Source organism: Alligator mississippiensis, chromosome 5 (genome assembly GCF_030867095.1).
Source record: "Alligator mississippiensis isolate rAllMis1 chromosome 5, rAllMis1, whole genome shotgun sequence".
NCBI lineage: Eukaryota > Metazoa > Chordata > Crocodylia > Alligatoridae > Alligator > Alligator mississippiensis.
This window is the reverse complement of record NC_081828.1, coordinates 75239678-75251898: the sequence shown is the minus strand read 5'-3', so window position 1 is coordinate 75251898 and position 12221 is coordinate 75239678. Positions and strand designations below refer to the sequence as shown.

At 47.9% G+C, this 12221-nt stretch overlaps 1 protein-coding gene across 1 annotated transcript; it reads right to left on the bottom strand.

Moving 5' to 3' along the window:
- Positions 1-10851: 10851 nt before the first annotated feature.
- LOC102568853 (olfactory receptor 2D3) lies at positions 10852-11799 on the bottom strand. Its single transcript, XM_019488040.1, has one exon. The coding sequence runs from the start codon at positions 11794-11796 to the stop codon at positions 10852-10854; it is 945 nt and encodes a 314-aa protein (XP_019343585.1). The 5' UTR covers positions 11797-11799.
- Positions 11800-12221: the final 422 nt, after the last annotated feature.

Below are 12221 nucleotides of genomic sequence, written 5' to 3'. Positions count from 1 at the left end.
AACATTCAGAAGCATTAGCTGTTGCCTGAACCCGTACAGAAAACATGTCTCTGCTTTTCTCTTTTACAATAGTCCCCCACTTATATATATCCTGATATGTATTTTCCTTCTCTACATCTTTCAGCATAGTATAATTTTGTAAAATTTTCAAAGGGGTAGGTACTGCAATTAAGCATGAGGTAAAAACCAGATGAGCATTGATCCCTCCCGCTAAGCAGAAGTCCGTTCTATTTAATATTTCCTGGGCCAGATAAATCCAGACATTTTCCTAGGGTCAAATTTTTGTTGTAAAAGATTTTCCCCTCCTATGAGTAGGAGTGGACAGATCAGGGCGCCCCACACTAAAACCTTGAACAATTTCATAATAAGGCTTGTAAAACTTAAAAAAAGATTGACAAATTATTTAAAGTTCCTTTCTTTTGAATAGGAATTTTAAGTCTCTTATTGGCTCCACCTTCCGCTGTTCTCTGCCTCTGGTCCCGGAGTTTGCAGGGGTTTCTTCTTGTTCTGGTCCAGCCACCGGCTTTAGGCAACTGGAATGTATCCAAGTCTTGATTCCTTCGAGATTTGCTGCCGTCGGGGTCGTTAAAAGTACTCTATATGGGCCCTTCCATCTGGCTCGAAGTGGTTCCTCGTTCCAGTCTTTCACAAGAGCGTAACTCCCAGGTAATAATTGATTTTCCGGGGCAGGAGACTGGTCCTGTGTCTGCAGCACGTCCCGTACCTGCTGATGGATGGAAGACAAAACAGAAACCAAAGATCATACATATTCTCTAATCATTCCCTCCCCTAAAACATGTAACTGTTGTTCAGTACCCATGGGCAGACTCAGAGGGTAAGGCTTACCATACATTATCTCAAATGGGCTTAATCCCAATTTAGAATGTGGTGCGACCCTTACTCGTAACAGGGCCAAGGGTAGGGCCTCTGGCCATTTGAGTCGAGCTTCTTGGCAAATCTTTGCAAGGTGTCTTTTTAAGGTCTGATTCATACGTTCCACCTTTCCACTGGACTGGGGTTTCCAAGGGGTGTGTAAATGCCAGCTGATTCCCAGGAACTCAGAAACCTTCTGAGTAATTTGTGCCATGAAATGTGGGCCATTGTCTGACCCTATTCCTTTTGGAAGTCCGAAGCGAGGTATGATTTCTCGTAGGAGTGCCTTGACCACCTCTCGGGCTTGGGCAGTCCGACATGGGAAGCACTCAACCCAATTAGAGAAAGTGTCCACAAAGACAAGGAGATATCTCATCCCCTGTTGCCGGGGTAATTCAGTAAAATCCACCTGCCATTCTTCTCCTGGACCATTGCCTATTCTCTGATGTCCTGAAGTTTCTTTTCTCCCTCCTTTTGGGTTATTTCTCTGGCAGACCTCACATGTCTCTGATACCTTCTTGGCAGCCTCTCTTAATCCCACTCCAGTTACATAGTGACTGATCCACCTTACCAGGGCCCTGGGTCCGTAGTGGGTGCCATGATGAGCTCTTTTTACTACCACATGAACCCAGGCAGCTGGGATGATAATGCGGCCATCCTTTGCTACTAGCCACCCGTGCTCCCCCTTCTTTGCTTGAAACTCTCTTATCAATTGTTTGTCTCTTTCCCCGTACTGTGGTGTCACAGGCTGGTATAAGTCTGGGAGGAGAGGTAACAGATTACTTACTTCGGGCAGCAAGTCTGTCTGAGGTCTTTTAGCTGCTTTCTTTGCTGTAGCGTCAGCAAATCGATTACCTCTTGTGGAGGGATTATTTTCTTTTTGATGTGCTTTGCAATGCATTACCGCTACCTCTTTTGGTTCCCAGACTGCCTTGAGGAGGGCTTTTATCTGCTTGCTATGCTTAATGCCTGTTCCTTTTGAATCAAGTAGACCCCACTCTCTTCATAGCGCTCCGTGAGCATGTAAAACAAGGAAAACATATTTAGAGTCAGTATAAATATTGACAGTTTTGTTGGCCGCCAATTGCAAAGCCCGAGTCATAGCAATGAGTTCAGCCCTTTGAGCTGAAACAGATGGGTTTAAAGGTCCTGCTTCTATCACATTCTGTGTAGTCATGATAGCGTATCCAGATTTTCGAATTCCATTCTCCATACTCGAGCTGCCATCAGTGTAAAACTCCAGGTCAGCTTTTTCAAGAGGTCGGTCTCTCAAATTTGGTCTTGAAGAATAAACAGCTTCCAATGTTTGCAAACAATCGTGCACAAAATCTGGTGTGTCACCCATAGATGGCAACAGTGTTGCTGGATTTACAGTGCGAGAAATGGCCAATTTTATTTCAGGCTTATCTAGGAGGATGGCTTGATATCGAGCCATTCGTCCCGGAGTTAACCAGTTCCCTCCTTTCTGTTCCAGGACTGTAAGTACTGCGTGAGGCACATATACAATCATTTCATAACCTAGGGTTAACTTTTCAGCTTCTTGTATTAGCAGACAGGTGGCAGCAACAGCCCGGAGACAAGCAGGCCATCCACATGACACAAAGTCTAATTTTTTTGAAAAATATGCCACTGGTCATTGCCAGCTACCCAATTTTTGTGTTAAGACTCCCACGGCTACCCCACCTCGGTCATGCACAAAAAGGGAAAAAGGCTTACTCATGTCCGGTAGTCCTAAGGCGGGTGCTTCAATGAGAGCCTGCTTTAACTGGCAGAATGCTTGCTCACACTCTTCAGTCCATTCGAGCACCTTTTCATCACCATGTGTAGCTTCATACAGAGGTTTTGCAATAACCCCAAAATTTGGAATCCAAATCCTGCAAAAACCTACTGTACCTAAGAATCCTTGCAGTTGTTTCTTTGTTATTGGGGGTGCCAGCCGGCATATAGCTTCTTTTCTTTCAGGCAACAGGGCTCTCTGACCAGGCTGTAATTCAAATCCCAAGTATGTTACTTTCTGGGACATGGGCTGCATTTTTCTTCTGGATACTCGGTATCCTTCTTGACCCAGAAAATTAAGGAGGCAAATTGTTCCTTCCAGGCAGCTTGCTTCAGTGGTGGCTGTTAAAAGCAAGTCATCCACATATTGCAAAAGAGCACAGGACAGTGGCAGTTTTAGCCTACGTAAATCCTTGCTTAATGCAGTGCCGAATAGGGTTGGGCTGTTTTTAAATCCTTGGGGTAAAACAGTCCAGCACAACTGAGTCTTAATGCTAGGATCTGGGTCTTCCCATTCAAATGCAAATATTTCCTGAGATCCCCTCTCTACCGGTATACAGAAGAAAGCATCTCTTAAATCAATAACCGTAAACCAGTTATGATCTGGGTTCAAAGCAGATAGCAAGGTGTACGGATTAGGCACGACCGGGTATATACTCACAACCACTTTATTTACAGCTCTCAAGTCTTGGACGAAACGATATTCATTACTCTTAGGCTTCTTCACAGGCAAGATGGGTGTGTTAAAAGCTGATGTACATTCACGGAGAAGGCCATACTCCAGGAACCGTTCAACTAACGGCTTCAGTCCTTTCCTGGCTTCCATCCGCATTGGATATTGTTTCACACATGGAGGCTGAGCCCCTGGCAAAAGTTAAATCTTCACAGGGTCAGCATTTTTAGCCTTCCCAGGTCAGTGACCTGCCCATACCCATGGAACAACAGCATCGAGCAGGGGTTGAGGAATATCCGGTGTACTTTCCTCTCGGAGAAGGCCGAGAAGGCAAGCCTGCAAATGCCACCCCTTTTCAGGAGGCGCTGTTAAAAACATTTGCCCATCCTGGAACGACAACGTAGCTTGCAGTTTATAGAGGAGGTCTCTCCCTAAAAGGGGAACAGGGCAGTCTGGCATGTACAAGAATTGATGGGTAACTTCGGCCTGCCCAAGATTACAGGTCATTGGCTGTAGGAAGGGTCGTGTTACTGCCTTCCCTGTAACCCCTACCACCGGCACAGTCTTTTTACTTAAAGGTTTCAGTTTTTGAGTTAAGACAGAATGGGCAGCACCTGTATCGACGAGAAAATCTACCAATTCATCTCTGTCCCCTAGTTGCATTTTAACCAGAGGCTCGTCAGGGGACACTGGGATCTGGGTTATCTTTCCCTCCCGGGCCTCCTGTCCCCTTCAATCTGAATCCCTTCCAAAAGCGAACAATCCACTGCTCTCCTCTTTTTTCTTCTCACCTTCCCCAACTTTCCGATAAGGGCATTCCCTCTTCCAATGTCCTTTTCATTTGCAAAAGGCACATTGATCTTTCTCTAATGGACCCTGTCTCTGCGGCTGTCTCCAGGATCCCTCATCTCTAGGTTTTCTCGTGATTGCAGCTGCCACTAGGGCTGCCTGCATTTTCATCTTTCTCTCCTCTTTCTTGTCCTGTTTCTTTTCCTGAACACTTTCTCGGTTAGTAAATACTTGGTAAGCAATGTCTACTAGTTGGGAAATAGGCATACCTGTTGCTCCGTCTGTCTTCTGCAATTTCTTTCTAATGTCCGGTGCACTCTGACCTATAAAGATCATATTTACCATGCAAGCGTTCGATGCATCCTCCGGATCCTCACGAGTGTATTGCCTGAAAGTAGTGTAAATTCTTTCCAAAAAAGCACTCGGGGTCTCATTAGTCTCCTGTCGAACCTCATACACCTTACTGAGATTTTGAGGTTTTTTCACAGCATCTCTCAATCCTCGGAGGATATATTCTCGATAGGCATGGATGGAGGTCATATCTTGGTCTGGTTTCCAATCTGGCTCCTGGATGGGGACATGATCGTCTCTATTTCCTTGCAGGTTCCCTGCAGTAATTTCCTTTTCCACGTACTCACGAGCTTTGTTCACTACCATTCTCCTTTCCTCTGGTGTCAACAGGATATCTAAAAGAGACTGAACATCTGCCCAGGTTGGGTTATGGGTTTTGAAAATCGTTTTAAACTGGTTTTGTACCTTTTCAGGATTCTCTCTCAAGCTGGGGTTATTGTTCTTCCAATTATACAAATCTGATGTATTGAAAGGAACGTGCACAAAGGTTCGACGGTAGGTTGGCTCACCATCATCTTCGAGAGGCCCTGGTACCACTTGTTCTCTTAGGGGAAATACCCCATTTCCCTTCCCACGGCCAGGATCAGATTCCCTGTGATGTTTTCCCTTAACCCCGGAGTCTGCTTCTAACTGTAGTCTCCACCCTCCTCCCGGACTTATATCAGGAGAAGTCGGGGAGTCTGGAGATTGCCAAGCACCTGACGGCCATGGTTGGTGGTGTTCCAGATCCTTGGGTCGGGGAGTATTTTCAATCTCCACCTCGGGGGGGGGGGAAAAACAGGAAGAGCAGATACCAACGAGGAATCAGATGAATCAAGAGGAGGAGGAGGAGGGGGAAGAGGAAGAGAATAAGGTAAAGGCAGCAGAGGGGGGGGAGCCTCCGGCTCCGGACAGTTCAGGACAGGATTTGCAGTTGGTCGAGCCACAGCCATCTCACAGATCCCAACTCCCTCCCCCAATCCACATTCCTCCAAAACTCTCTTATCTCTACAAAGAGACATAAACACTTGCGCATACATCAATTCCTCCCATTTACCATTCTGCCGGCAGAACAAAATCAATTGTAAGATGGTATTATAATTAACACTTCCCTCCCGAGGCCAATATTCTTGTTCATCTAGCTGATAGCGTGGCCACGCAGTTTCACAGAAGAATTTAGCTTTCTTCTTAGTCATAGCATCCTCACCAAACTCTGCCCAATGTCCCAATACACAAGAGAGGGGGGTACATTTCCTAACCTTACTGTTAATAGTACCCATCTCAGGGCTGCCTTCCCGGTTCTGACAGTCCGACTTACCTGGGATCCAGGGATCTGTTCTTAGTCCTCGTCCTCACAGGGGAAAAATCACTGGTCTTGGACTCGGGCCAGACAGAATACTTACAGAAATAATCCCAGGCAGACGTACTGACGGTAGGCCTTATGCCCTTTTCTACCCTCTCACCCAGGTGCCTGTTACTGATACTTTCACTCTGTGGCTTTGCACCGTTAGGCTACTGCCGCCTCAGCGATCCAGCTCCTCCTGAAGCAAAAGTCTCACCGGGAAAAGAAATCCCAGGGCGCCTGACATTTGATAAGGAAGAGCAAATCAGCTGGTCATCAGCTAGTCCAGGCAAAGCTTATCTACGGCAGTCCCATCTGGGGTGCCAAAAACTGTTAGGCCCCAGCTCAAGTCTGGGTTCGTGCCCGGTATGCACAGGCCAATAAAGATACCAGGGGTGAAAGTATAAAGAAGATTTATTGCTAGCAATAAAAGGTGCAAGCGGAATAATTTCACAGAACAAGCACACCAGATATTCAATACTAAGCCCCTTATATACAGGGGTTTGAACCTTCATAAGCATCCTTGTTTGCTAATTGGCTATAAAGGAGTGACGCAAGGAGTTCTTTACTGAGCATGTTTCTATACCTGTGTTTTAGCTATGTATCTCATTAACGTACATATATGTTCCATTAGCATATTTCTTCCCCACCTAGAGGTGTGATTTTTAGTATTTTAATGAGCTCTTTGTCCCAGTACTCTGATTCTGTTTTTGTTTTCAAGCCTCCTCTATCTAAGACTGTCTGCTCCTTATCATTGCAGATGGGCATTCGTCACATAACATTCACTTTTGCTTAGGCTTTGCATAGTAGTTTCTAGGTCAAACCTCACACCGAGATTGTTTGTTGGCCCCATTGTCAATAAACCCGGTTATAGTGTAATAATGTAATAATCCCAATCACCTGATGACGGACTACCATGCTCTGGGCAGCATGCTGAGGGAGATCGGTGCCAGGTGTTATTCTCTTCTGTCCTACTAGTGAGTGGACGTGGAAGACGACACAAGAACTGCATTAGAGAGACCAAATGGCGGCTTCGGCAATGGTGTCTCGAGGCAGGCTTTGGCTTCTTTGACAATGACCTGCACATCACGAGGAGAGACATGCTCAGTTGGGATGGGCTTCACCTGTCCCCCAAAGGTAAGCGTGTGTTCTCTTCTAGGTTGGCAGAACTCCTCCGGCGGGCTTTAAACTAGGCTCATTGGGGGGAGGGGATGATGAGGGCGGGGGAAGCCGTGGACCACCAAACCATGTGGCACCCACAAGGACAGCCCAGCCTGAAGAAGGAGAACATTGGGAACCTGCAATCCATGGGGCAGCCAGCAGTACAGCACAGGTAAGCAATAAGCAGGTAAGCTATAAGGGGCCCGTTGGGCATCAGAGCCGGGGGGCAACAAAGGCGCCAGTCACAGGGATCAAGTGCCTATACACTAATGCTAGGAGCATGGGGAACAAGCAGGGTGAACTAGCGCTCCTGCTTGCAGAAAACACCTACAACTTAGTAGGGCTAACAGAAACCTGGTGGGATTCTTCCCATGACTGGGCGGTACACATTGAGGGTTATAAAGTGTACAGAAAGGATAGAGTGGGAAAGAGAGTAGGAGGGGTTGCACTCTATGTCAATGAGCGATATACATCAACCCTTATCAAAATGGAATCGGAGGAGGAGAAAGTAGAAGGATTGTGGGTTAGGTTACATGGGGGTCAAGGAGAAAGGGATTTGGTGGTAGGGGTCTGCTACAGACCCCCACACCAAGGGGAAGAACTAGATTTGGGGCTCCTGAGGCAGCTCTTGGAGACCATAAAAACTAGGGAGGCGGTAGTCATGGGGGACCTAAACTACCCAGACATCTGCTGGGAGACGCAGACAGCAAAGTCCCACCGTTCACGCAGGTTCCTATCCTGTGTACAGGACCTCCATCTGAAGCAGGAGGTACATGGTCCCACTAGGGGGAATGCCTTGCTGGACCTGGTATTGGCAACGGGGGATGACATGGTAGGAGACCTACAGATCGGCGGTCACCTGGGGGACAGTGATCACCAAATAATAGAATTCGTCATAAGACGTTGAGTGGGTAAGGTAACTAGTAGGGTGAAAGTGCTAGACTTTAGGAAAGCTAATTTCAATGAACTCAGGCATTTAGTCAAGGACGCACTGCAGAGTAAGAGTTTTGAAGAGATGGGAGCCCAGGAAGGGTGGCTGTGCCTTAAGGAAATGATCCTTCGGGCACAGAGGAAGATGATGCCGATGCGGGGAAAAAGGGGGAAAGGGGCCAAGAGGCTTCCTTGGCTGACCAGAGAAACCCAGAGCAGCCTACAGGCAAAAAGGGAGGCATATAAAAAGTGGAAACAGGGAGAGACTACTAAAGAGGAGTATACCTCCTCTGCTCGCGCTTGTAGGGAGGCAGTTAGACAGGGCAAAGCTACCATGGAGCTGAGGATGGCATCCCAAGTTAAGGATAACAAAAAAATGTTTTTTAGATATATAGGGAGTAAAAGGAAGGCCCAGGGTGGAATAGGACCCCTACTAAATGGGCAGAAGCAATTGATGATGGATGGGGGGACAAGGCTGAACACCTCAACGAGTTCTTTGCCTCAGTGTTCCTAAGAGAGGGGCAGGACAAGTCTCTCACTGGGATTGTAGAGAGGCAGCAGCAAGGCACCAGACTACCATGCGTAGACCCTGAGATGGTGCAGAGGCACTTGGAGGAACTGGATGCATTTAAGTCGGCAGGCCGGGATGAGCTCCATCTGAGGGTGCTGAAGGCACTGGCTGACGTCATTGCACAGCCACTGACGGGAATATTTGAACACTTGTGACGCACGGGACAGGTCCCAGAGGACTGGAAAAGGGACAATGTGGTCCCTATTTTCAAGAAGGGGAGGAAGGAGGACCCAGGCAACTATAGGCCAGTCAGACTCACCTCCATCCTTGGCAAAGTCTTTGAAAAAATTATCAAGGCTCACATTTGTGAGAGCCCGGCAGGAAAAATTATGCTGAGGGAAACCAGCATGGGTTTGTAGCAGGTAGATCATGCCTGACTAATCTAGTCTCTTTTCATGACCAGGTTACAAAACCCTGGACGCAGGAGGAGGGGTAGACGCCGTTTACTTAGACTTCAGGAAGGCCTTCGATACGGTATCCCACACCATACTGGTGAACAAGTTAAGAGGCTGTGACTTGGATGACTGCACGGTCTGGTGGGTGGCGAATTGGCTAGAGGGTCGCACCCAGAGAGTCGTAGTGGATGGGTCGGTATCGACCTAGAAGGGTGTGGGCAGTGGGGTCCCGCAGGGCTCGGTCCTTGGACCGATACTCTTCAATGTCTTCATCAGCGACTTGGACGAGGGAGTGAAGTGAACTCTGTCCAAGTTTGCGGATGACACAAAACTGTGGGGAGAAGTGGACACACCGGAGGGCAGGGAACAACTACAAGCAGACCTGGACAGGTTGGACATATGGGCAGAAAACAACAGAATGCAATTCAACAAGGAGAAATGCAAAGTGCTGCACCTAGGGAAGAAAAATGTCCAGCACACCTACTGCCTAGGAAATGACCTGCTTGGTGGCATGGAAGCAGAAAGGGATCTTGGAGTCCTAGTGGACTCCAAGATGAACATGAGTCGTCAGTGTGACGAAGTCATCAGGAAAGCTAATGGCACTTTATCGTGCATCAGCAGATGCATGTTGAACAGAACCAAGGAGGTGATAATCCCCCTCTATCGGGCACTGGTCAGACCGCAGTTGGAATGCTGCATGCAATTTTGGGCTCCGCACTTCAAGAGGGATGTGGATAACCTGGAGAGGGTCCAGAGAAGGGCCATTCGTATGGTTAAGGGCTTGCAGGCCAAACCCTATGAGGAGAGACTGGGGCACCTGGACCTCTTCAGCCTCCTCAAGAGAAGGCTGAGAGGCGACCTTGTGGCTGCCTATAAGTTCATCATGGGGGCACAGAAGGGAATTGGTGAGGCTTTACTCACCAAGGCGCCCCCGGGGGTTACAAGAAATAATGGCCACAAGCTAGCAGAGAGCAGATTTAGACTGGACATTAGGAAGAACTTCTTCACAGTTCGAGTGGCCAAGGTCTGGAATGGGCTCCCAAGGGAGGTGGTGCTCTCCCCTACCCTGGGGGTCTTCAAAAGAAGGTTAGATACGCATCTAGCTGGGGTCATCTAGACCCAGCACTCTTTCCTGCCATGCAGGGGGTCGGACTCAATGATCTATTGAAGTCCCTTCCGACCCTAACATCTATTAATCTACGAATGCTTGCATATCAGGAAGTCTGTTCACACTGGTACACCACAGTAGCTTTTATGTCCTCAAGTTTCTGGGTGGGAGCTTGAGCCAAGATAGAAAATTTGTGTAAAACCCCCAAAATTTAACCTGGTTCTGTTACTGCCATCCCTTGCCTGGCAGAAGGGTTACAGTCGTATGTAGTCTGGACTGGATGACCTAAAAGGTCTCTTCCAGTCTCAGGTTCCTATGTTCCCAAATACTTCCTGGTATCCACTCTGCATAACCATGACATGTTCCCACACAAAAGGGTCCTGTTGCTGAGATTCACTATATATCACAAGTGGGTAGATGGAAAGTTTTCTGCCATTGCTGTTTTCAAGACTGAAAATTGGGTGTTACCTGACACAACAATTTTTCACCCCAAAATCCACACAGAGATGGCTTTGATTAGGAAATATCAATGTGGCACTTTCTGACAGCTATTCTATTGCATGATGTCCCACTTTTCTTTTAGAGGTTGGGCTCTCAGGCCAGACTACATTTCTCATATTGTGCCATTGGCTACATATTCCCAGAATGCAGTCTTTCACCTCTCCAAGAGAAAAGGCCATGCTCTATCATGGGAGATGTAGTCTGACTTGGGACACCTAAGAAGCAAATAAGTGCAGGAGGCACCCAAACCAGAACTCCTGTACAAGGATTTCAGAAGTGAAATATTATTTCTGTTTTTAGCCAAAAAGGTTGATCTCTTGGTGAAAATGTTTAGTCTGTAACTATGTCTAACCTCAGCTCTTTGTGAGTCTATATATGGATGCTGTGGTTTCCTGGCCATGCTCAGGTTTTCTTCATGAAGCTTACCCTCTGCTTCAGCTTGATTACTGCCCCTTTAACCTCTTTGTTCCTCAGACTGTAGATGAGAGGGTTTAGTGCAGGTGTGACCACGATGTAGAAGACAGCAACATGCTTGTCCCAGTCAGGGGGGGAACCTTTGTGGGGCCTCATGTACATTGAGATGACGGTGCCATAGAAAATGGAAACAACAGCCAGATGGGAGGTGCAAGTGGAGAATGCCTTGTGCCGGCCAGCAGCTGAGTGTGCTCGGAGGATTGAGGCAAGGATGAGACCATAGGACGCCAAAATGATGCAGAGCGGGAGTAGGAGGATGATCACAGCTGCTGCAAAGATGACAGCCTCAGTGAGGTGCGTGTCAGCACAGGCCAGCTTCAGCACCACCGGTAGCTCACAGAAGAAATGGTTGATGTGGCTGAGCCCACAGAAGGGCAGGCGCAGCACACAGGCTGCGTTGATCACTGAAAGGATGAAGCCACTAGCCCAGGAGGATAAAGCCAGGGCCAGGCAGCACTTCCTGCTCATGACTGTGGCATAGTGCAGTGGGTGACAAACAGCCACATAACGGTCATAAGCCATAGCAGCCAGGAGGATGGCTTCAGTGCTGCCCAGTGAGAGAGCAATGTACATCTGGGCCATGCAGTGGTCAAAGGAGATGACTTTGTTCCTAGCCAGCAGATGGGCCAGCATCTGGGGTATGGTGCTGGTGGTATAGCACATCTCTAGGAAGGATAAGTGGCTGAGGAAGAAGTACGTGGGCGTGTGGAGGCGGGAGTCCACCCGGGCCAGAGTCACAATCAGGAGGTTGCCCAGCAGTGTGGCCAAGTAGGTGAGCAAGATGGCCATGAAGAGGAGGAGCTGGGCCTGTGGACAATTAGAGAGGCCCACCAAGACAAACTCAGAGACCTCTGTATGGTTCTCAGCCCCCATCTGCACCTGCTACCTGTAAGGAGAGAAGTCAAGGAAATAACCCAGGTTAGGTTCAGATGCTAATTCTACAGGTGATGTTTCCCCAGGGTCAATACAGAGTCACCCTTGACTTCAGTGGAATCAGGGCCAGATTCTCATCTCAGCTCCCTCAGGCCAATCCCCCGAAATTTAAGTGTATTCCAAGATAGTGGGTTCAGAGTCCAACACTAATGCCATTGCAATTAGGGGGTGATTTGAGGTTGCCATGCACCTCTCTTGCTTAGCTAAAAGCCTGGTGGTTAGGGCCCTCACCTGGGCTATAGCAGAGCCAAGTTCAAGTCTCTTTTCTGTCTTATTCAGTATAAAGATGCAAATTACTTGTTTCCTCCATCCCAGATGAGTTCTCCAACCCCTAGCTATTAGCCATGTTGGGGTGGGCCTTTCTT